This window comes from Lactuca virosa, chromosome 6 (assembly GCF_052849685.1).
Source record: "Lactuca virosa cultivar CGN04683 chromosome 6, Lactuca_virosa_CGN04683_v6, whole genome shotgun sequence".
Lineage (NCBI taxonomy): Eukaryota > Viridiplantae > Streptophyta > Magnoliopsida > Asterales > Asteraceae > Lactuca > Lactuca virosa.
Window position 1 is genome coordinate 7405542 of NC_136431.1, and position 24581 is coordinate 7430122.

At 32.0% G+C, this 24581-nt stretch overlaps 4 protein-coding genes across 4 annotated transcripts; 3 read left to right on the top strand and 1 right to left on the bottom strand.

The window, feature by feature from the left end:
• The first annotated feature begins 1087 nt into the window (after positions 1-1087).
• Positions 1088-4164, top strand: LOC145120623 (uncharacterized). The gene is made up of 4 exons (XM_079056426.1): positions 1088-1458; positions 1992-2318; positions 2481-2763; positions 3266-4164. Exons 2-4 carry the CDS (start codon positions 2112-2114, stop codon positions 3937-3939), a joined length of 1164 nt encoding a protein of 387 aa, XP_078912552.1. The 5' UTR covers positions 1088-1458; positions 1992-2111; the 3' UTR covers positions 3940-4164.
• An 11482-nt stretch (positions 4165-15646) lies between these two features.
• Positions 15647-18665, top strand: LOC145120164 (beta-ketoacyl-[acyl-carrier-protein] synthase III A, chloroplastic-like). The gene is made up of 8 exons (XM_079055970.1): positions 15647-16073; positions 16709-16857; positions 16953-17089; positions 17174-17279; positions 17486-17604; positions 17686-17750; positions 17923-18145; positions 18236-18665. The coding sequence occupies exons 1-8, from the start codon at positions 15907-15909 to the stop codon at positions 18455-18457; spliced, it is 1188 nt and encodes a 395-aa protein (XP_078912096.1). The 5' UTR covers positions 15647-15906; the 3' UTR covers positions 18458-18665.
• A 221-nt stretch (positions 18666-18886) lies between these two features.
• LOC145120606 (Exostosin family protein) lies at positions 18887-20480 on the bottom strand. Its single transcript, XM_079056406.1, has one exon. It carries the CDS (start codon positions 20405-20407, stop codon positions 19052-19054), a length of 1356 nt encoding a protein of 451 aa, XP_078912532.1. The 5' UTR covers positions 20408-20480; the 3' UTR covers positions 18887-19051.
• A 1010-nt stretch (positions 20481-21490) lies between these two features.
• Positions 21491-22777, top strand: INP1 (transcription factor). Its single transcript, XM_079056268.1, has 2 exons — positions 21491-21617; positions 21738-22777. Exons 1-2 carry the CDS (start codon positions 21602-21604, stop codon positions 22577-22579), a joined length of 858 nt encoding a protein of 285 aa, XP_078912394.1. The 5' UTR covers positions 21491-21601; the 3' UTR covers positions 22580-22777.
• The last annotated feature ends 1804 nt before the right edge of the window (positions 22778-24581 follow it).

Below are 24581 nucleotides of genomic sequence, written 5' to 3' on the forward strand. Positions count from 1 at the left end.
ATGCTAGTCAATTTCTTCACTTGCCAACGGATAAGCACTTTCGGATGGCAAAAAGGATCATGAGGTATGTAAAATGCATGACTACACATGGGCTTTACTTATCATACCCGAAGAAATCCACTCTTGTAGGATACTCGGATGCCGATTGGGCTCACTGCATCAAAACAAGACGCTCCACTTACGGTTACTAAATCTTCTTTGGTGGAATCCTCGTGTCTTGGAGTACCAAAAACCATCTAACCGTCTCATGCTCTAATTATGAGTCAGAGCATCGTGCAATGAATAACACCGCGGTTGAGCTCATACAAATCACTCACGTACTACATGATTTAAATGCCCAACCATCTGAACAACCGATATTACTGTGTGATAACTTAAGTGTCATCTTTCTCAGCCAAAATCTCGTAGCACACCGACGAGCTAAACACATCGACATTGACTATCACTTTGTACAAGAGCTCGTTTCGTCTAACAAGTTACATACCAAAAAAATCGAGCCTACCAAGCTTCAAGTGACCGATATTTTTACAAAACCATTTCCGAGACCTCTCTTCGAATCATTTCGAGTTGTTATGTGTTCGTCTGCCTCCCTTTCGGTTGCCTTGGGGGGGGGGGGGGTATTGAAGATAAATCATCACTGTGACTTTCTCTATGATTAAAATAATAGTTATGTATTTCCTTTATGTGTGGTCAATATTAACTGTACAATTCCATGTATTGTTCCTAATTTAAGTTGTTTCCTATGTAAATTACTTGTATTTATATCTCATCAATATACAAAGGATAGGGTGGTGAAACTATTATAATCTAATAATGGTTAACCGGTTTCAGTAGGTCGTAAGGGCAAAACGAATCAAAACTCAGATTTTAGGGTTCAATTTAGCATGATCGGATTTTCAGTGCCTAAATCGAATTAATTTTGATATTTTTTTAGATATACTTCTACTTTCCTATTCTAGGAGAGTTGAAGGGGCAATGGCGCAAAGAGTGAATAGTGTAGGGGTAAATAGGAAAACACAGAAAGGCTTTTTCGGCACCTTTTTGCAGAGATAACCGTCCCAAGAGGTCTGACTAGTCTCTTCTTTCATAACCATAAAATCACATTTCTAGAGAGAGAGAGAAAGAATCCCGAGGACCATATGTATGTGAGAGAGATGTGATAGAGACAGGAACTTTATATGCATACATTAACGCAAGATCACGTTTGTTTCACGCATACGCATCACCTGCGTATTTTAGTCACCGCCACAACAATCAGCGCTTCCTGTTTTATAGCTGTATCTCCCATCTCCAATCTGTTCTCTCTCTCTCTAGATATGCATATACATAAATAGAGAGAGGGGGCAACTGGGTTGCATTTATTTTGATCTTTTTCGGATCACTCAATACACCCACCACACTAGTAATCAATCTCATGTCTCAATCCCTGTTCTTGCTAACGTGCGCAGGATGCCCCTGGTACCTTCCTTCCCTCCTCATCTTGTTAGAATTTGCAAGTTTTGTTGTATGATTTTGCATCGTGATGTGTATATATGTGAATTTGTTCAAACGGGTTTTCTGCAAAAAGCGATTTTTACTCCTTTTAATGTATAGAAATTGATTAATTGAATGAGAAACGAAAGACGAGTCTTTTTTCGTCTTTTGTTTAGGAATATTTCAAGAAAATGAGATCTCAGAGTTTGTAATTATCCTGAAACAAAAATGGTGTTTTGGACCATGAAATTTCGAGTACCAAACATGGTATATCATGAGATGTATTCATAAGTTGTACCCTTTGTTTAACGAATTGTACATTCATGGTAAGGTCAATTTCACGATTTCCATATTCTTTTCGTTTGAACATTCTCCGGTACTGTTCTTACAGCTGAAAATTTCCAACTTTCATATTTCTAATTTCCATACGCGTCTTCCATGACTATGAACATGTATCATCTCTACGTGTACTCTTAGCTTAAATACTTGTACTTTAACCCTCTCATAACATGCAACAGGATTGGGTTTTTAACCACAGCATCATATGGAAGTTCTTGCCTTGACTTGATATCTTCTTCTTCAGCGTGATGATGCTGCATTTACAGTAACAAGTCGATCGATAAAGTTTCTTGATTTAGATGGAAGGTTTTCTTGATTTAAATTCTTCCCCAAATCACCCTTTTGAGTATTTCAGAGGATCTTTAAAACAGACAATGCTCGATCATGATATCATATTCAAGAAACAAGTATGTGGGTCCCTTGGAAAGTCGTTGATGAAGAGTGATTCAAAGTATACAAGATGTGAAGCTTTTCCCATGAAGAGAACATTCACAGGACATCATTCGGTAAATGACATTAAACTCCCTCTTAGATTGCATTAACAAGAATGAAATGTTATTTGTGTAGTCATTTAGCATTCTTATAAATGTTTTTTGTGATGTGATGGGACCCACAAAATCCACGATTTACATCCTTTGTTACATGATGTTTACTCGTATGTTCTTCAGGCAAGATTCTTGATAGACAACTTGTTCTCACAAGATGATGATGATGATGATGATTTGAATCTTTCTTTGAGTATTGGGAGGAGTATCAATAAAAGAAGAAAATCTTGGAAGAACAAGATTATAATTAATCTTGAAGAAGAATCTTCAGGAATAGGATTGAGTGAGGATGTTCAACCTGTTTTTTCACTTGATCAATCGAGTCAAAAGTCAACGGATCATATAAATCAATACCCATGTCATGGAATGATCGATTGTTTAGTGAATGGTGTCAATTTGCATAAAGGTTTGTCAATCTATAGTCTAAACTATGTTCTTTTGACTTTGGGAAGTCAGCCTTATTCTTTTAACCAAATTGAGATGAAGGAATGACATTATACAACCATTTTATGTTTCTTGATTTAACCTATGACACCATTTTAATGGGGTAATTAGTTAGACAGTTCAAATCTCTACAGATCCTTCAAAAGTCAAAAGTCAAACATGGGCTTCTTTTGAGACCCTTTGATCTCTGGAAGTCAACCATATACAATTTTAAAGGCAAAATTGACATGAATTCATTTTATACATGAACACCATATTATTCGTAATCATAGTGTCACCGTATTGTTTGATTTAATATTCAATCTTAGTTCAAAAACTTTGACATTCGGTTACTTTTCTAATCTGGAGATGTAGTCCATTTGACTTTCAAAAGTCAAACATGTACGAAATTCTCAATTCTCATTTTCACAATCAAGATTCGTGCTTTTTTCCCATTCTAAACGAAACCCTTTATGATCTTGCAGGATCCAGCGAGTTGCATGATGATGTCAAACAAACAAAACTAATGGATTTCGATCTCAACGAAGATCAACCCGATGAATCTTATCAATCAAACGAACCCTCATCAGATCTCACAGAAGAGAAAGAGAGAAATATCTCACAGGTGATAGAAGAAAAAGTGAAAAACGACTCAGATTATGCAACAAAAAAAGCAGCCCACTCACTTGTTTCAATCTCATTGCAACAAATTTCAAGTAATCAAGATTCCGAAAGCAAATCAGGGTCAAACGAGGTTGAAAACAAGAAAACAAACCCACGAAGATCTTCTTCTATTGATTCTTACGAGTCACTTGTTTTAAAGCTAGAAGAAAGCTGTGTAGATGAAGATTGTGTAACATCGAAAGCTTTTGAATTAAATGAAATGGGTAAAAATAAAAACGACAAAGGAATAAACTCAATAAAGTTAAGAAGAGGAAGGAGAATGAAAGATTTTCAGAAAGATATACTTCCTACATTATCGTCACTTTCTCAACATGAAATCTGGGAAGATATTAAGATTTTGGAAGGTGTGATTAGGTCGAGAGAATATAAGCGTCTGCAAAAAGCTAAAACGGAAAATGGGGATAACTTTGTGAAGAACAAACGATCAAAAGTCAACTATGCTGGTCAAAGGTCTTGTTTGCCCAAAAGGAAATAGTGATTTCATATCCTAATGAAAAGGTGTAGTTAGTTATGAAGTAGGAAGCAGATAACGATTGATTCTTTGAGTGAGAGTGATTTCATAGCTTTTTGTTCTTGATTATCATTGTAGTTTTTAGTTTTCTTGATTCCTTAAAATCCAACTTTGACCATATCTTTATAATTTATTAGTGTTATGTTTAAATGATGAACTCGGATAGAAAAAAAAGGGTTTGTTTTATAATCTTCATAGCAAGAGAATGGCGTTGATATACATAATCTTTGTACCCGAGGTGTTGGTGTTTCTTCTAGTAGATGTCCTTTTTGTAATATAGAAGAGGAGGAGGTGGATCATGTATATTTTTCAATTGCCAATTTTCTGGTCCTATTTGGACTTGATTTTCTTATTAGAGTAGTTAGCTTCCTCAAGATAGAGTCATTTTCTTTCAACTCATTCAACTTATTGTCATAATAGTTTTTTTTTATTTTTTTTTATTTTTTTTATTTTCAAACAACTTATTGTCATAATAGTTTTTTTTTATTTTTTTTTACTTTTTTTATTTTCAAAGACATGGAAACCATATTTTTTCCAACCCATTCAACCTATTTGTCATATCATTTTTTTATTTAATTAAATTAGTAAATATAAAATAAAATAAAATATAACATTTTTTATTTAAAAATAAATGTTTGCTAATTTAAAACAAAAGAAAAAAAGAAAAAATATAGAAATGAATGGAATGAATGAAAAAGAAAAAAAAAGGTGAAAAAGAAAATATCAAATTGACTTTACATGTGCATCATTTATTAAAAGGATATATATATATATATATATATATATATATATATATATATATATATATATATATATATATATATATATATATATATATATATATATGGCTTAGGTTATTGTATTTAAAGTAATTATTGTGTTATTGTATGCATAAATATGAGTCAATCATTTTACTTATTTTAAGAAAGTGATTAATACATATTATTGAATTAAAAATAATCGAAAAATATCATCTAATTTAACTAGAAGGGTATTTTAGTAAATTAATATAGATTTAATAAATGAAATTTGCATATTTTAAGGGATCATAGATTCTATTAATTTTAAAAATCCGATTTTACGAATTATAAGGTTTTTAATTCGGACATTCTGACAGAATATGTTTGAGTATGTTCAAAAATAAAAATATTCTAGAACCATAAAATAATAAAAATATTCTTGAACATATTTCTTGTAGAATAACAAATTCTCGAACCAGCAATTAAAGAATTAAAACAAAAATTATATTAATTTTTATAGAATACATGTAACAATTGCTAAAAATTACATTTATTGTTAAAGAATAAAACTAAAAAACTTTCAAATCGGGAAAAAAACATCAAAATCTAACAAATGCACTAAGTTATTCTAAAAGAATAATGTTGCTAAGAGGCGTCGTTCAAATTTCGTGGTCCGTTCTTCAAGCATCAGCTTCTGTGGAAACAAATCCAATGAATAAATTAGTGAGAAAATATCCATATTCCAGCATAATTGGAATTCGTGATTCCATTCTGATAGAATTGGAATTCATTTACCAATTATTATATTAATTCGGGACATTCTAACAGAATATGTTCATGATTATCATAAAAAACATTCTTTTCTGATAGAAATACAATAAACGAATATTATCAAAATTAGTAATTTGGTATTCTCTTTATTAAAAAAAAAGATGAATAACACAAACACATAATTAAAAACAAATTGATCTTAAGGTTCAATATCTAATACCTAATTGATAGAATGATACATCTTCTCAAGTATTTTTTTAATATTTTTCAAAGAAATTCAGAAAACTAGAAAATTTGCTTAAAGGTATTTAGACCTACCAACAGTGTCAAGGGCACGAAGAACCAAATAGAAAATGCAAACCTGCAGTGTATAGAGTGTCAAATTTATATTAGAAAGTATGCAACAACACAAACAAAAAAAGAGTTGCATTAAATGATCAAATGAAGCCCCTAGGGCGTAATAAAGTTGATTCAGGTGTTGTATGCATATATTTAGTGGAGAGCACGTTCAAATAGATCCCTTGCCTTTGACATTCCACTGGGTGAACATTCACGGACAGAAGAATCATATTTTTGAATGAAACTCAGGTAGTCATACCACAGAGAGACAGACTGCAGAAAGCAATCAATCATTTCAGTTTTGATGAATGACAATTCACCACTGAAGATGAAAATCAGAATAGTCAAAACTCAAAAGACAAATTTCATAGCCATGAATGCAACATTAAGATGGGTACTGAAACAAAAATTTAGAAATGTGTGGAGCTTACCAAGTAATCAGATACTCCACGCTCAAATAGCTTCTCAATAGTAGGAATTGCCCCCTCATTCCTGCATTATATACAACAAATTATAACGAGTCACAAGTTCTATTTTCTGATGGTGGTCATAAGGTTTTGAATGTGCTTATTGTTCCTTCACACGACAAGGAATCCTTATTCTAGTCATCCGACATCCTCTTCTTCTTGAAAGAAAAATTAAAAGAAAAAAATGTACATAGAAGGGGAAACAATAGCCTACCCAGAAGACAGGGTGAGAGAAATTTCGTCATTTGCCCATTGCTGCCACATTGCAGGAGTTAGCGGGAAAAGCCTACTCATAGCCTCCCTTGCTAGCCGCAGTTTATCAATATTGCCTTGTTTCCTCAAAGCCTTTATATACTACACATACACACCATACATTAGAACAATACGTATTAAGTACACTCAATTTCAGCACATAACACCAAACAAGCAAAAATAATCAGACATACTTGAACATGAGCATTGTAGTTGGCTGGGCTTGTCGAGAGCTCCGTTTCTAGGGTTTGTAATTCGAGAGCAGCTTGAGCTTCATCGTCCGACTCCGAGTCGGAATCGGAACTTGAGGCAGACTGGAATAAAGGGGTAATGGCGGCTGGAGGGACAAGGATGGGGGTGACGATGAATAGAAGAGAAGAGGGAAGAGGCGGACGTGATGATATATACTAGAAATTGGGTTTTAAAACTGATATTCCTAAATTAAAGGGATATTAATTGATATATATTTACCATAATTAACTAAATGTATGATTACATATTTACCCTTTTGAAATTATTGGCCTACATTTATTCATATAATAACACAATAATTACGTTAAATACCTGAACCTAGCTCTCTCTCTCTCTCTCTCTCTTATATATATATATATATATATATATATATATATATATATATATATATATATATATATATATATATATATATATATATATATGGAAAAATGAATATACATTACAGCCCCACCTAAGCTTAGGTACTAAACCTCATGAAAATACGTTGTTTTACTATATAAAGATTGCCGTTACGGGATTCACGATTACCAATTGGAGATGTAGATTCAAGATCGACGCAATAGTTTTGTTAAGGAAGCAAGAATATTGATTATCTTAGATCTTTGTGACAGTGGAAAAAAGTAATGTTCACTGGGGTGAAGTAATAAACGATAATGGATGAAATAAAATAGGGATGGTAAAACAATAATGAAGGAAAGAAATGTTATCGAGGATGATATATATTACCAAATGAAAACCAAATCGGGTATATTTACTAAGTTAAAACAACATATTTTATAGGTTTAGTACCTAAGCTTAGGTGGGGCTGTAATGTATATTCCTATCCTAATATATATATATATATATATATATATATATATATATATATATATATATAAAAAGGAATGAATGAATAAAAGAGAAAAGATGAAAAAATAAAATATTATCACATGGTAATTAACACGGGTTCTTGAACCCGTTAATAAGCATTAAAGCAATAAACGCATTGAAGCTACTTTTGAAGGGACATAAGGCGGTACTGTCGGTACCTTCCTAAACCGATGGCAACGTAACAACGACTTCGTCCGTCCTTTGTGTTCTAAACAAAATGAAACCATGTTATATTTGTGAATTGGGTAGATACGCTTTATGTGTCTCTAATCAAGAAGGAAACGATTTATATCATTGTCATAGAAATAGAACAGTTAGTATTAGTTGGGTAAATTGGATTCAAAATCCTCTAAACACTATGTAATTTGTTGCTAGCTAGTGGTGTTTTTGTTTTATATATATTTCATTCAGCCATTCAAAAATAAAATAAAAATGAAGCTCTTCAAAAAAAGAAACAAGCTTGATCTACTTGGTGGTTTGGTTGATTTGGAAAGCCGGGAATGCCTTGGTGTTTAGCAAGAAAAAAACAATCTCCTTTAAAAATGACCGATGATATCCAACTTGCGGTATTTAATTGGCTTAAATATAAAACAAATTTTAATTATTTATGTTAGTTTGAGTGGTGTATTTCTCCTATTAATACTTAGTTTTCTTATAGTTTTGTGTTTAATATATCCGCTCTTAAAAATTAAAATAAAATAACTTATGTCAATACTCGTTGATGTTATTGGGCCCATTGGCATAACCCAATAGCATGACAACTTGGTTGCCTGACAACAGTGTTGGCCAACACTGTTTGCTACAACATCGTGACTGCTTGTCACCATTACGCGACCGCCCAATTAGATGACACTACTGTCAACTAGTTGAGTCTGAATTGGACCGACCCAAGTCCCTTATAAATAGACTGATTCATCTTTCATGAGGAGGGATCATTACCTTCCACTCTTAGACTTCTCTCATCTTGGGAGATCAACCTCAGTTATGCCCGTACACTCTCCCATTACACCTAGATGACTCTCTCTGGCCATGAGAGGCCATCTCCTCACTCACACCGATTTAATTTGATCGTTGGAGCCTGCTCTTGGGACACAATCCCTGAAGCAGTTCTAATAGTCTTGTTACCTGATTGTAGCTAAGAATCTAATCAAGAACTTGTTAATGGTGCTCATTTCCAATCCACGATCCAATCCGACACCAATACCCGATGACCAGATTCCAAGTTCATATCACCCATAATCGGCTGAAATTATATAGTTTTAACAACTAATGTGCACAAAAACCAAGATAACATTAATTATGACTATAGATTTGTCGATAGAATATTAAGGGGTCAATAGAATCGCTTTTATGTATACATGGTCATGTATACTTGAAGGATTTGAAAAATATTGAGTTTAATCATAACAATGAACTTTCTACTTTATCATATGACATTAATTTGGAGCAGAGCACAACCCTTCAAAGCAATTGTCACAAATCTATAATTAATGAACTATTCTCACATGAAAGAAAGAAAATTTGCACGATAATAAAATTGATGATATAAAACCCTAAGTTTTCTTCGTAACAAGTGTTTGAATTAATCTTCTCAATTCAAGAACAAATTCGACGAAACTAAATGTGCTATGTATTGCCAATTCACATTAAAAACATGACCTTAAATTTGCTAAATCCTTAAAACTCATAACATCGTCATGAACCATGCTTACCTTTTTGTGATAAAAATTAAATTGCATAAATAAAATCCATTCATAATTGATAAAATAAACCAATTTAACTCCAAATGAGCTTGAGTTCAATTAATAAGAGAAACATATAATACAAATTGCAAAGGAGTTTTTTGGTCGAAAACTTCTTTAATTGAAGTGTACCTTATATTGATATTGAATATGTAATATATAATTCAAATTTGATTGTTCTATAAAGATAATGTGTTTGGTTTTTAAAGTATATTCGTTTTAAACAAATGAATAAAACATGAAATAAATGTTACAACATTGCAAACTCTAATCGAACTTTTAATTGGTATTCTAGAAAACAACTACCATCCCTTAATATATTATTAACTAGTTTATAACCCGTGAGAATCATGATTATAAAATTAATTAAATGTTTATAATAAAAATTTATAATTATTAATCAGTTATTTTAAATAAGTCATTTTAAATAAATTATTAATTAAGAGATATATCAAAATTTTAAAGTTATTATAATTTCAAATTTAATATATAATTAGAAAATGTAAATTTGAATTTTGAAATGAGTTGCTTAATATCTATATCTATATCTATATCTATATCTATATATCTTATAAAGCTAGTATTTTTCCTTGAACCTTATGCATTTGAAACTCCCAAGACACCACATTCATTTGAAACTCCCAGGACTTTTCAAGTTCTTTCTAATAATGATTATAAGTTGGTTAAAAATGTTAAATAAATATCAAACATAAAGTGTAATCATATATAAACTAAATTTCACTATTAAAATAATATCTTTACTTTTATTTATTAGTTCAACTTAAACAACGCAAAGAATATTTTGTAAATAGTTAAAAGTGACAAATTGTAGTGTCTTTCTAATAATGATTATAATTTGGTTAGTAAAGTTAAATAAATATGAAACCTAAAGTGTAATCATAAATAAAATAAATTTTAATATTAAAATAATATCTTTACTTCTACTTATAAAGTTATATCTTTAATTTTTAACATATTATACTTAATTTATTATATTTAATATGTTGTTATATGTAAACAATTATCAGTTTAAAACTACAACTTTTGAACAGTTTGGATAAAATACTTCAATTGTTAATTTAAATATAACATTACATTGTCAACTTTAATATAAATTTCAGTTTCACTTAAAAAACTCAAATAATATTTTGTGAATAGATAAAAGTGATAAATTGTAGTGCTAAATGCAAAAACTAAATTGTAATATCAATTTAACTAAAATATTTCCTAAAGATATTTTTATAATTATTTAAATTTTCAAATAAATAGCTTAAAATAAATTACAATAACAATAGTTAAAACTAATTTTATATAAACGATTATATTGTTACATTTTAAAAGCTTGAACTGACATTGTACAGATAGATAGCCAGTAGAAAGAACTATTCCCAAGCTGGAGAGGTGGGAGAGCGTCTTTCACTTAATGAATCACGCCCTTTTCAGTTGTTCGATCCATTGTGATTTGGTTCCTTGGTGTGGAGAGATAGTTCGAATGAAGAGAAAAAAAAAAAGAAATTGGAGGCTGTACACGTTCCCTCCCAGTTTGATCAACAAGATCAGTCGGCTAGAGAGCGGGGCTATTCTTCTTCACACGATTCTTTCGCGAAGCGCTCTCTCAGACGTTTCCACTCCTGCCCCCGCCCCCTACTTGCTCATTCACAATGACTACCACAAGAAAGTAGCCCCTATCTCTAAAGGGGCTTATGCACTCCACGACTTTCTTATGTTATTATAAGACTGAATTTAGCTTAAACAATTTTTAATGTTTTAAATAATTACAATGATAGAAATTAAAACATTAAACAAATAAATTTTAAAAAATTAATTAACAATAACAAATAGTATTAAACCATATATTATTTTTATTTTCATTTATGAGTAGCACGCGGGTAAAGATCATTCAAACGATAGAAATTATGTAGTTTTAATAGATTTATATATTATAATATAATTCAAAATAATCAATATATTATATCAATTTCGTATACGAATTATTATATCAAATTTAAAAACAACGTTATTGTTATATTTAAGAAAACATATATTTGTAAAGATTTCAACTATATAGGTGTTTCTGCGCAACGCGCGGTCATTCGCCTAGTATCTACATGACACATGACATAATATTAATGATGAGTTATATTAGAGTGACACTTGGGAAAACGATATTAAAACTATTCATTTATTAGAATAGGAATATATAGATATAAATATTAATATGTAACTTGAATATCAATCGATAAACTTGTATTTATTCTTTAATATCTTATTGGAATTTTTATGGAACTTTCCACCATTCAGACAAACATAAACTTGGATTTATCAAACTAAAAGTTTTATTTCATATTTAATTTTAATAATAAATTTTTGTATACTTTATTTATATATATACTTTTAAATAATTATTGATTCTTTTATAAACATTAATTAATTAACCACCATCCCAATTGAAAACACTCATATTTAGGTATTTTTAACATATCACAAATTATCGAACTTATGATACAAGACTATGGATATCAAAAAGTAACGTGAAACTCTGTTCTCGTACCCCCGTATAGGTGTATTTGTTTAAAAAAATTGGGGGTGGGGGTTGGGGTTAACCCCTATTTTAATTTCGAGGGCGAGGCGAGGGTGGGCAGTCCCATTCCGAAACTCCCATGGCGGCTCGTTAATAAATTATATATATTTAGCTATTTACATATATTAATTATGTATATAATAAACAATAGCATGATTTGACCTGTCAAAATTCAGCAAAAAAACATGTTTTTAAGTTGTTTATAACATGTAAAATTCTTTTATAAATAACTATTTGTTACCTAAAAAATAGTTTCTTTTAGCCAAAACACCAACTTCTTTTAGCACAAAGAAGGTATCCCAAAATCAATCGGGAGCGGGGGAACGGGGGCAGGGCAAGGGTAATAAGGGGAATTCGAGGGCGGGGGAACGAGGGAATTTCGGGGGCAAAGGCGGGGATGCAATCTTTGTCCTGTTTTCCCCCGTTGACATCCCTATTCAAGACTCATTTCTCTTAATCTGGTATGATTCTTTCCCACATCTATTTATTTCTATCAATTTTTTATAACAATTTTTTATAACAAAATCGCTTGAATGTTAATCATATTCAGATGCTTTTGATTTTGGTTAGGAATCAAAGAAAAACAACCCCAGTATGCGTCGTTCAATATGTGGTTGAAACTAGGGATGAAAGTGGGTCCAAACCCGGTCCGGATAGACCCGAACCCGAAAAACCCGGGAACCAGTTAATCAGATTTTGTAAGACTTGAAACTAGACTAGTATATAGGAACCGGTTTAGGGTAAAGTTGGTCTAGAACCGGAAAACCAGGGAAAACCGAAATTTTTTGGTAATTGCTTAGTGGGTTGAACTTTGAAAATTTTCAAACTTTGATATCTTGACTTCGGGGACTGTAAGTCCTTGAATATTAAACCAAAATTGACAAAATTAACTACACGTTGGAAAAAACCTAATGATAATCCGACTTCAAACGAATTAAATATGTATGTTTTAAAATTCCACAGAATAAAAAAAAGGTTGAAAAACAGATTATTTCCAGCTTTGATATCTCGACTTTGGTGGACTGTAAGTCAACGAATATGAACCAAAAATGACAAAATTATAGTCTAAAATCGTGTACATACTATAAACTACACATTGGAGAAAACCGCATGGTAATCCGATTCAAACGAATTAGATATGCATGTTTTAAAACTTTGATAGAATATAAAAAAAGCTGAAAAACATAAAAAAAATCAGCTTTGATATTCCAACTTTGGAGGACTGTAAGTTAATGAATATGAAACTAAAAACGACAAAATTATAGTATAAAATCATGTACAAACTATAAACTACACTCTGGAAAAAACCTCATGTCAATACGACTTTAAACGAATGAGATATATATGTTTTAAACTTTTCACAAAAACCAGTTACAATTCTTAAATCCGGTTTACCCATACCCAAATGACCCAAAACCCGGATTATCCGGAACCAAATAAAGTCATTCTTTAAACCCAGAACCATGACTGACTCTACATATTTCAGTTCTAAAGGTTTCGGTTCCAGTCTAGTTTTTCGTTTTTAAATCTCATCCCTGGTTGGAACTATTATTAATGGAGGTCACCAAAAACAAACTGTTTAAATCAATTAAATACCAATAAATTCTAGAAATTATATTCCAACTACTAATAAGAGATTATTGTACAACAGGATTTATGACCAAAATTGTTACCAAATTTTACTGATCCAACCTTAAATGTATCAAAATAATGTAGTTTTTAAAAATGAAAATCTTCATTAAAGTCTCATTATTTTTACCCTAATTTACGAATAAATCATAAACTAAAATGTGTTTACGAAATAACATGAATTACAAGTAAAAATGACTATTTGACTTTTTTTCAAGCTTTACTGGTTGCGTTGTTGACGTGGACGCCTAGTCATTAAATGAGTTGGAGAAATCTTTATTAAAGTCTGGTTATTTTACTCTAATTTACGAATAAGTGTCAAATTAAAATTTATTTACGAAAAAACATGAATTGCCGGTAAAAATGATGATTTGACATTTTTCTCCCTATAACACACATTTTATCGATGTCATTGTTGACCTGGAAGCCTAGTCATTAAAGGAAATGATGAGATGGATAGGATGTGTTATATAATGTTATGTTTACAATAGAACTTGATATCCATCTCATTAACTTATTTGATGACTAGACGTCGAGGTTAGCAATGAAACCGATAAAATGTGTGCAACCGAAAAAAAAAAGATGGAAATGAGCTGATGCGATGGATATACTAAGTTACATAAAAATAAATAGACAATTTGAAATTTCTTATAAACTTTAAAAATGATGAAGTTGTTGCTAGTTCATGTAATTATTGTATGCAGTTCATATTCCAAAAAATATATAATTCAATAGGATATCATGTTTTACAATAAACATAACATTATATAACTCAATATATTCATCTCATAAGCTCATTTAATGACAATGTGTTCAGACCAATAATGAAACCGATAAAATATGTGTTACAAGGATAAAATAGTCAAATCATCATTTTTATCGGTAATTCATGTATTTTGTAAACAAACTTTAGTTTCATACTTGTTCGTAAATTATGTTAAAATAATGATACTTTAATGGAGATTTCCCAACTCATTTAATGACTAGGCGTCCACATAATTAATGAAACCGGTAAACCGGAAAAAATGGGTCAAATTGTCATTTTTACCGGTAATTAATGTTTTTCGTATACAAATTTTAGTTTGAGACTTATTCATATAAAATAATAGGATTTTGACGGAAATTTCTCTTTTTTAAAATATAATAAATTGTTGTATAAAAGCACTAATTTAAGTGGAATAATTAGTAAACAAACAAAAAACAATAAACTATACCATCTGATATGTTAATCTGCCACAATGTCTACATAAAAGGTCAATCATACCGCACTAACAATGTTTTGAATATGCATGGTTTTGAACCTTTAACATATTTTTACCTACATCTTTAAGGCTTCGTCAATGAATTATTATTTTAAACTTTATGATAAAAGTTAACTTAAACATAAAAATTATTTAAGTTTAATTAAAAATCTACTAATATAAAATACTGCATAATCATAATATCTATGAATATAATTGTTTTATAAATACGAACAAGGTTAAAAATATAACAAACAAATTACATGATGTGTCATTTTTGGGTAGTATATTTTGGTCCATAAAAGCCATATAATTTATTTAAGAAAATTTTATTGCGACGAACCATTCAGACTCTCTGTTTCAGTTTAAAAGTTTTAAAACTAACACGACTTCTAATGTATTAACGTGACATCATATATATTTTACGAAATAACATATTCATTTATGAAATGACTTCTTATTTGTTGGTTTAAAAGGTTATCACATACCATTTGGTTAAATGAAAAATCACTTCAAAATGTAATGAAAATTAATATATATATATATATATATATATATATATATATATATATATATATATATATATATATGACTTTCATTCACCCGAAATAAAAATTAATGTTTATGTTTAAACTTTTAAAAATAATTAAAATATAATTGTTTTATATATATCATTCATATTATTATTTTTTACGAATTTAATCCTGTTTTATTATGTCCAAAATCTATACAAACAATTTATACTAAAAAAATAGAAAATACACCTACGGATTGTGTAGACATAAATCCATAGTTTTGTGTTTTCTTTATTCGCCTCGGAGTTTCCTCTCAAATTGCAGTTGGCAAATTGGCATGGTCGCCTTCTGCTTTGAGCTTCGACTGCTCCGCAAACTTTAAACCACACACATATGAACCATCGTTCTTCTCAATCATCCATTCTTCAATCCTTTCACATCTTAATCCATTCATGCTTCGCATTTTCTCCTTTCACCATTATAAATTAGCTAACTATTTGCTTCAAATTGGATCTTGATTGCTCAGTAAATGGCGAATGCATCTGGGTTTTTCACTCCAACTATGAGAATCTCTTCATCTATTAATCTCAATCGTTCTGGGTTTCGTTGCCCTGATGTAATCTCCAAAAGGATACGCTGCTCCAGTACTTCTCAAGGAGTTGAGAGTTTTTCCCCTCCTGAATCTCGTTCGCCCAGGTTAGTTCCTATTTCTAAGTTTTGTTTTCATTGGTTTTCGTTTGAAATTACTCATGGGCTCGTTTTCTAATTCATAATCGACAAATTTGTGGGTTTAAGTTGGGTTTGTTGGAAAGCGAATCAATCTGATTTTGGTTCAAATCATTAGAGTACACTATTACTAGCATATCATTGTCGTATCGGTGAGTATGCATTTTGACTTTCGAAGTCAAAGGAGCTAATTTCCCAATTCCCACTTCAAAAATCTATAAATCTAATTCATTTAGGTCAATTTATTTTACTTCTCATCTTCTTAAGCGGAGTTCATGAATCATAACTTCAAAATCGACATACATTCCTATGCAAATTCCTTTATCCCCTTTCATTTCTAGCCTTCAGTTTATGGATCTTCAACTTCGAAATCTACATTTTTTCAAAATTTTATAACAAAACGTTATGATTTTAAGTTTTATCTGATTTGAAGCACTAAAGAATCTTGCTACCTGCAGATTTATACAATAAGCTACATCAAAAGCCAAACAGAATCTTTGTTTAGAACGACATCAAGATCATTTCGCCTTATTTGCAGTTGCATGTGAATTTACAAGATTTGCCGATTATTATAATTCTTTTTTTTTCAATCATCCAATTAACAGGCTGGTAAGCAAGGGTTGCAAACTAGTTGGATGTGGATCAGCTGTACCTCATCTCCAGATTTCTAACGATGATCTTGCTAAAATTGTTGATACTAATGATGAATGGATATCTGCAAGAACTGGAATTCGTAACAGACGAATTCTTACAGGTTATTATTTTATTCATCCACTTCTTGATTTATTGTTTCTTTCATATCATTTCTTTAACAATCTAAAAATAGATTCTATAAATCATATAATACAGGTAACGAAAGCATGACTGGTCTTGCTGTAGAAGCAGCTCAAAAAGCATTAGAAATGGCAGAAGTCAAACCTGATGATGTTGACCTTATCTTATTGTGTACATCAACCCCAGAAGATCTATTCGGTGGTGCTCCACAGGTTCAATCGTTTTCTTTTTTCAAGTAACTAAATTTAATAATCTTTTTTGTATTACCATTTTTATTTATTTCTATCATATTTCAGATTCAAAAAGCACTTGGATGTAAAGGGAATCCACTTGCTTTTGACATTACAGCTGCTTGTAGTGGATTTGTATTAGGCTTAGTTTCAGCTTCTTGCTACATTCGAGGTATAAAGATTGTTTTTTTTGGGTCCAATCGATTTCTATTCCCATAATAGCAATGTACTTACAAATCTTTACACATAAATATCAACATACTTGGGGTAAACAATAAAGTACATTGCCCATATTTGTAGTGAGAGTAAAGTATGCTGTTATTCATTGCAATTTGCCCTTTTGGTGTCATTTCTTGATTTTTATTTTATGATTTACAGGTGGTGGTTTCAAGAATGTACTTGTGATTGGAGCAGATTCACTCTCACGTTTTGTTGATTGGACAGATAGAGGGACATGCATTCTCTTTGGTGATGGAGCTGGTGCTGTTCTTGTCCAGGTATGTCTGTTTTCTTTTAACTTTTTTGTTTTTTAATTTTTAAATTGTATGTCTTAAAGGGTATTCTTGGAATTTCAACAGGCATGTGACAGCGAAGAGGACGGTTTATTTGGTTTTGACTTTCACAGTGATGGAGATGGCAACAGGTTTCTTTAAAGAAAGATTCTAAATTTGTGAAAAAAATTTAAACTTTTTGGTTTCTTTAAAGAAAGATTGTCAATTCGTGAAAAAAATTTAAACTTTTTTTGGTTTCTTTAAAGAAAGATTGTAAATTTGTTCAAAAAATCAAAACTTTTCGATAACCCTTTTCCCAAACAGGCACCTGAATGCTGGAATCAGAGAAAGTACAACAAACGATGCACTGGGTACAAACGGATCAGCTCTAGGGTTCCCTCCTAATCATTCATCTTTTTCATGTATAAAAATGAATGGAACAGAAGTGTTTCGGTTTGCTGTGAGTGTTGTCCCACAGACAATTGAGGCCTCACTAGCAAAAGCTGGTCTTAATCGGTCAGATATCGACTGGCTACTGCTCCATCAGGTGGGTGTGGGTCCCATTACTTCATGAAAAAGGGTATTTATGTAATTTGACACACATGAAGATTGAAGGGTATTTGTGTAATTTTGACAGGCGAACCAGAGGATCATTGATGGGGTGGCAACAAGATTGGAGGTGCCAAAAGATAGAGTGATATCGAATCTTGCAAAGTATGGGAATACAAGTGCAGCTTCAATCCCTTTGGCGTTAGATGAAGCAGTTAGAAGTGGGAAAGTCAAACAAGGTCAAACTATTGCCACTGCTGGATTTGGTGCTGGCCTTACATGGGGTTCTGCTATACTCAGATGGGGGTAGAATTGTCTTTTTACAATTATTGGTTTGTGTACTTTGAGTGGGAAGAAAGGAAGAATGAAGAAAGATGTTGTGAAGTTTGTATGAAAAAAATTCCAAAATCTTGATCATTTTTGTGAGGGTGAAGAGGTTTTTTTTTTTAATGTTTCATTATCATGTTCTTAGTTGTGAAGTAGCAAAGCATTAATAAGATTTTCATTCTTTTTCTTCATTGTGCATTTTATCTTGCAAAACTTCGTGAGAATTTTCTTAAATCTTTACCAATTGTTAAAAGATTATTATTTTAGCATAATAGAGTAATAAGATATAATGATAAATTGGTTAAATGCAAGAAATAGCTACCATATTTGTTTATTATTGAATCTTATTTCTATTTTTATCACATTGCAACATTTCCTTTTTCTATAATCTATACAATTATAACAATGCCAATTACAACATTTCATTTTGAATAATCTAAATAGAAGATAATAGAAGTAAGATGTTACAATGTATATAAATAAATAAATAAAAGTACCATGAAATCTTTCTACAAATCTAGTGAATCAATGGTACAATAATAATAATTTTGAAATTGATAAATTACCAAAAATTCGGTCATTTATCAGCAACATCATCAAGTCTGGCTTTAATCCTTTGAAGTGTACCTTCAATGGCGATATCAAATGCATCTTTTTTCGTCCTCAAACCCAATGAACTCCCATGTTTTCTGTACATAATTCTGGGAATCATCTCAATCAATTTATCCCTCATCTTCCTCGTTACACTTCTCGGAATCCCCTTCAAAATCTCCAACACCTTCACCCCTTTAAACACGACTTCCTCTTTCGGAATCATCACAGAGAATTCATGGTATTCGTCTTCAGGTAAATGCCATCCGTATTGCTTTCTGGCTGATAGTTCCTCGAAGAACACTGGTATGCAGCCTGCGAGAATGCTATCAAATGTTGATCGTCGTGTTGGGGTGTCTCCCGGAGGTTGCAGGCAGAAACTAGAATGTAACATTGGTTTCATGAATTTGATTGGATCATGCTCGCAGATCCCGTTTGAACAATCCACAAATTCGCAGAATTTGGAATATTGGTTGTTGGTTTTCTGAGTTGTGTTTTCGATTTTGGAACTGTTGTCGCATTCTAATCTGATGCTCCGTCGTACATTGGGTGTGGAGGAGATCCCGCCGCCGCCGGCGAATAACATTAGGGTTGTTCTTCTTGATCTACGAACCCTTTTAGCCCATGAATCGAAGAGTGCTAGATTTGGTGGATGGAATGATGTGAGATAAGGGATTGATTGTTCTTGCCAAGGATAAGCTCTTGATTCCAAAGTTAATGTGGTAATGTTGAAAAACTCCGGCAATTCAAGAAACGAAGTGCCCCATAACGGCGGATCGTTACCTAATGGCTGACTGAAATCCCATGCGCTTCCGGCGAGTACCAGGAAATGGTCGTGGCCTTGGTTGTTGAGCCAGATCTCCGGCGAGTCATGATACCGGAGGAAATTGTAGAGGTGAAGGCCGTGTTGGGAGGAGGAGTTGTAATCGGGGCCGTAGAGGTAATGGAGGGAGTCGAGGGCGGCATAGTACGGGAGGTAGATGGCGTCGGCGGCGGAAGGATCGGCGGTGAGACATGGATATTCGAGCATACGGCGGTGGAAGAAGAGTTCGAGAAGTGAAGGGTCGGTGCGGAACCATGAGTGTGATTGGTTGTGGGTTTTGGTGCCAAGGCCATGGTTGGAGATGTAAGGGCAGAAGTCGTCGGAGAATGGGTGGTGGGTGGCGGAGCAGTTGGTGAGGATATCGAGATTGAAACGTGATGGGAGGTGACGGATGTGGATCCAGCGATTGGTGCAGTCTGAGTCTAGATCGGATTGTTGTTGGAGAGTGACGGAGGGGAAAAGGGTGAGGAAGAGTAGGAGGATGGTGGTGGTGGTGGTCATGGTGGCGGGTGGTGTCATGGTGGAGAGATGATTGGGGAGAGGATGACACGATAAAATTTAGCCCTTTACTTAGGTATTTTTAGGGAAAGCATAAATAATCCCTTGGTTATTCATGAACTACTATATTTACCCCCTTAACTTTTTATTTGATCATTTAATGATTAATGAAGAGTAAATTGAAAAAACGGTCCTTATGTATGCATTTTTCTCACGCTTGCATTTATCTTTGGTTTGGGTAATAAAAAAACATCTAGTACTATGGATCGATGCATATATTGGTTGTGGATTTTGCACACCACTAAAATAAGTCGTCATTATATATAATGATGTTCTCATTGATAATTCTAGACGTAAATAAGTTTTCAAGTTAAGTTAAGATGACTCGAAACTAGACAATAATCTCTTTAATTTTATCAAAATAAGTTGTTTCTAGTTAAGTTGTGAGTGTTTGTGGTTGTGTTGTGTGCGAACTGCAAAGGTCTTATTTTGATAATATTTTTTTGTATAAAAGTCTTATTTTGATAATATATTTTTCTATATGCCAAACTTAAATGATATTTTTTGAACAATTTCAAAATATAATTATTCTCCTTGGTCATTTTTCCAATGTTTAAACTTGAAAGCAATTTTATTTATTAATAGTTAGCATTTTGAATTTTCAATATAAATCTTTTATGATGTGGAGAATTATTGGAATAGAAAACTTTCAGATAGATCTTAGTGAGATTATGATTGTTTTTGACTTGTAGAATTTTAAAATTGTAAAATTTTAAGATTAAGATCGGGAACATGATTTAAACCATCTTATTTTGAATATTTCAACTTTTTTTTATTAAATATTATATTATCTCAGAAATTCACCATGAAGTTTAATAAGTGAAACGCTTTTACATCTCTTTCAAAAAAAAAAAAAGTGAAACCCTTTTATATTTAGTAAGGTTAAACGGATAATAGAACCAACAAAATCGATTATATTTCCAATTTATGGAAAAGAGATACAAATTAAAATATATAAATAAATAATAAAATTAAAATCATGTAGAGAAATAAGGGCAATAATACTAACAAAATCTATAAGTAGATTTCTCCCCCAAAATAGAAACGAAAAGAAAATGCAGTGGGAGTTTAATGGAAATCTATATAAATTCGATTTTCATCTCCTGAAGAACTCGAATCCCACTTCAAGATTCCCAATCTTTTTCCCCCAAAAAGATGATCAGATCTTTATGTAAGTTTCTCAATCTCTCTCTGTAATTCATTCTCATAAACATATTTCAAAATTTCTTTAAGAATTTTATTATGATTAATGATTAATTGTTTGATGAATTAATGATCATTGCATTTGCAGCTCGAAAGAAACCCACCAGTCGCCGGCGATTCAGGGACTACTACGCCATATGGATCGACACCCTGAAGACAATCCACCTCCCAATCCTCCGCCACCACATGTCTTGCGCCACCTCCACCTCCTCCCCAAACCTCCTCTCCGCCCACGTTGAAATCCTCCACCACCACTTCAAATCCTACTACCACAACCTCGACCTCGCCGCCTCCACCGATGTCTCTCAAATCCTCATCCCCGTCGACCACCGTAACGCCATGGAACTCCCTTTCCTCTGGCTTGGCGACCTCCACCCCTACCTCTTCACCAACCTCCTCCGCTCCTACCTCCTCCAACACGACGACAGTTTCTCGCTTCAAGAACCAGAGAACGAAGACGAAGAGTTTGATTATCAAGAACAACAAGAACAAGAAATGGAAGAAGAAGACGAAGACGAAATCGAAGTGGGTGAATCTTGCGAGTTCTTGAAGAAACAGTGGCCATTAATGAATGCTTGGAAGATCCAGTCACGTAAATTAACAACTAGAATCGATCAGATTGAACGTGGGCTGCGGTTGATGGTGCCGGCATTGATGAACAGAGCAAGGAGAGCTCAAGCGGGGTTTGTTCAGAAAGTCGGCTCAGGCGAGGTGTCTCCGGCGGCTGCTGCGGCGGAGATGGAGGAAGAGATGGTAGGGATTGTTATGGATGCGAATAGGCTGAGGAAGGATGTGATATCGGAGATTGTGAGTGTAACAACTGTGTATCAAGCAGCTCTGTTTCTTGAAGGATTAGCCCAATTTCTTGTTGGGATTCGAGATGGGAAATTGTTGCAGGAATTCAAATCTTGTAAATCCACACTCAATTGATTATCAATTGTATTTGTGGATCATATTCTTTGAAGCTTGGATTTTTCATGGTATTTGGGACATTTTCATCTAAATTCCCAAGTGTTTGTAATTAAAGTTTTGATTTTTTCTTTTGTTTTGTTTTTCGACTGATTTGATCTATAGTGTATAAAGAAGTTCTTTGTTTGTTATGAAATTAAAACTTGGAATTTGAGTCCATTTTTCGGCATCAAGTATAAATGTTAATATGTGCACGCATAGGATAATTGTTTTTATTATGTTCACAACTAACAAGTACTGTATGTTATAACCCGTGTAATAGAGGGATACCCACTTAAAATAAGTAATACATAATAAGTGACTTGTTATAAAAGAATATACAACAAAATTCAAATCTATGTTTATAAATAAAAACCAAGAAATGAAAAACCAAATAATATTTTGAATTTAAACTAATATTTTAGTGAATGATCTTATCTATCCACCACAAAAATTAGATTGCATCATGACAATAACCATAATCATAAACAATTAGTTGGTATGTTGTTAATTTGTTGCCATTTATCGATTTTCATGTGCAATATCCTATATAACTGATGTTTAAACCTTATTATGATTATTCTTTTTTGAAATTCATGTTGTTAAGATTTATTAGTGAATGGAAATTTGTTTTTTGTTCCTATTATAAATTGTTAAAATATGTTAAAATCAAAACTATATATTTTTTGAATGGTAAATAGGAAATAACTTAGATAAGATTTGTTCATCAATGTTTATCTTTTAATTCTCATTTAATATCAAATTTTAATCACTTAGTAATTTTTTTTGTAATTTTCTACCAACACCAAGGTAATCTAGTGGTGATCTGTAACATTTTAGTTGAAATATAATTGATATTGGTGTTAGGCAAGGTGGTCCAAAGATGCAAGAAAAGCAACATACTTTTGTTTACTTGTGGCTTATAGTATCAGAATTTTGCTTATTTCTAATACATCATTATACTTGAAGAAATTCATATGAAGGCTTGATCATGTAATAAAACATAAGTACATTGCTATTATGAGTTGCAAATTGCTACTATATGTAATAAAAATTTTAATGGGTTGTTATAATGGGCAAATAACTATAAGTAATTTTGATATCTTGGATAGACAACTAAAATACATCATCTACGTAAAAAAAAGGTAAAATATGTTGCTATTTCCTTTGGTTTGTACTATATATAAAGGACATCACTAAATGATAAAGTATAACGTAAAATCAACGTAAGAATCAAAAGAGACAACTATGTCATAAAAGGTTTGTTTCTTCTAAGGAATAGCTTGACAAATTACCTAATTGCACAACTTATAGTGAGTTGTTATATAATCTTCCTTAATGGATAGTGATTATTAAAGATCCTCAATTGCTCCATCATCCATCGCAACCCACGCTTCAACATTTTTTTGCAGCTTTTGTTGAGCAACAACCTCTTTTAACTGACGTATCTCCCCTGTAACCGAAGAAAGTTGCAATAATAAATGCTAAATAGTAAGAATCACATACATTTGTGTTTTTAAAACCATATTAAATAAGTATTTGGTTTCCTTCAAACAATAAAAAGATAAAAAAAAAATAAGTGGAAAAAGCATCATACCTTAAATAATTGGCAAGCATTAATATAGCTAATCATTGTCAATTGATTCCAATAGTTTAAAACTGATTTAGTCATGTGCATTCCTAATTCCTATTTGATTCCAACTATGGAATCAATTTTAATTTGATTCTAACTATGAAAATCGTTATACGATTCAAAGGAAATCATTACCTGGAGTAGTCAACCAAGTAACTCATATTTGTTAAGGGCAAGAGCCTCCTCAACGACTTCCATTTGAAAGTATCATGTGTGGAGGAAAAAGTAATTCTGACTTGGTCTTTAATTGACCTTGTCAATAGGAATAAGTGGCTTAGTTGCCACCTAGTTAGGAGCACACGTTTATTCAGTTTTAGCTTTGCAGTTACTTTGTTTTGTTTGTTATTTAAA

What these genes read in the sequence shown, in the direction of transcription:
- LOC145120164 (XM_079055970.1), top strand. Translation starts at nt 15,907, where the DNA reads ATGGCGAATGCATCTGGGTTTTTCACTCCAACTATGAGAATCTCTTCA. An exon ending in CTGGTGCTGTTCTTGTCCAG is followed by an intron (nt 17,605 to 17,685) that starts GTATGTCTGTTT and finishes GAATTTCAACAG; the next exon opens with GCATGTGACAGCGAAGAGGA. An exon ending in ACTGGCTACTGCTCCATCAG is followed by an intron (nt 18,146 to 18,235) that starts GTGGGTGTGGGT and finishes TAATTTTGACAG; the next exon opens with GCGAACCAGAGGATCATTGA.
- LOC145120606 (XM_079056406.1), bottom strand. Translation starts at nt 20,407, where the DNA reads ATGACACCACCCGCCACCATGACCACCACCACCACCATCCTCCTACTC.
- LOC145120623 (XM_079056426.1), top strand. Translation starts at nt 2,112, where the DNA reads ATGGAAGGTTTTCTTGATTTAAATTCTTCCCCAAATCACCCTTTTGAG. An exon ending in CATTCACAGGACATCATTCG is followed by an intron (nt 2,319 to 2,480) that starts GTAAATGACATT and finishes TATGTTCTTCAG; the next exon opens with GCAAGATTCTTGATAGACAA. An exon ending in TGGTGTCAATTTGCATAAAG is followed by an intron (nt 2,764 to 3,265) that starts GTTTGTCAATCT and finishes ATGATCTTGCAG; the next exon opens with GATCCAGCGAGTTGCATGAT.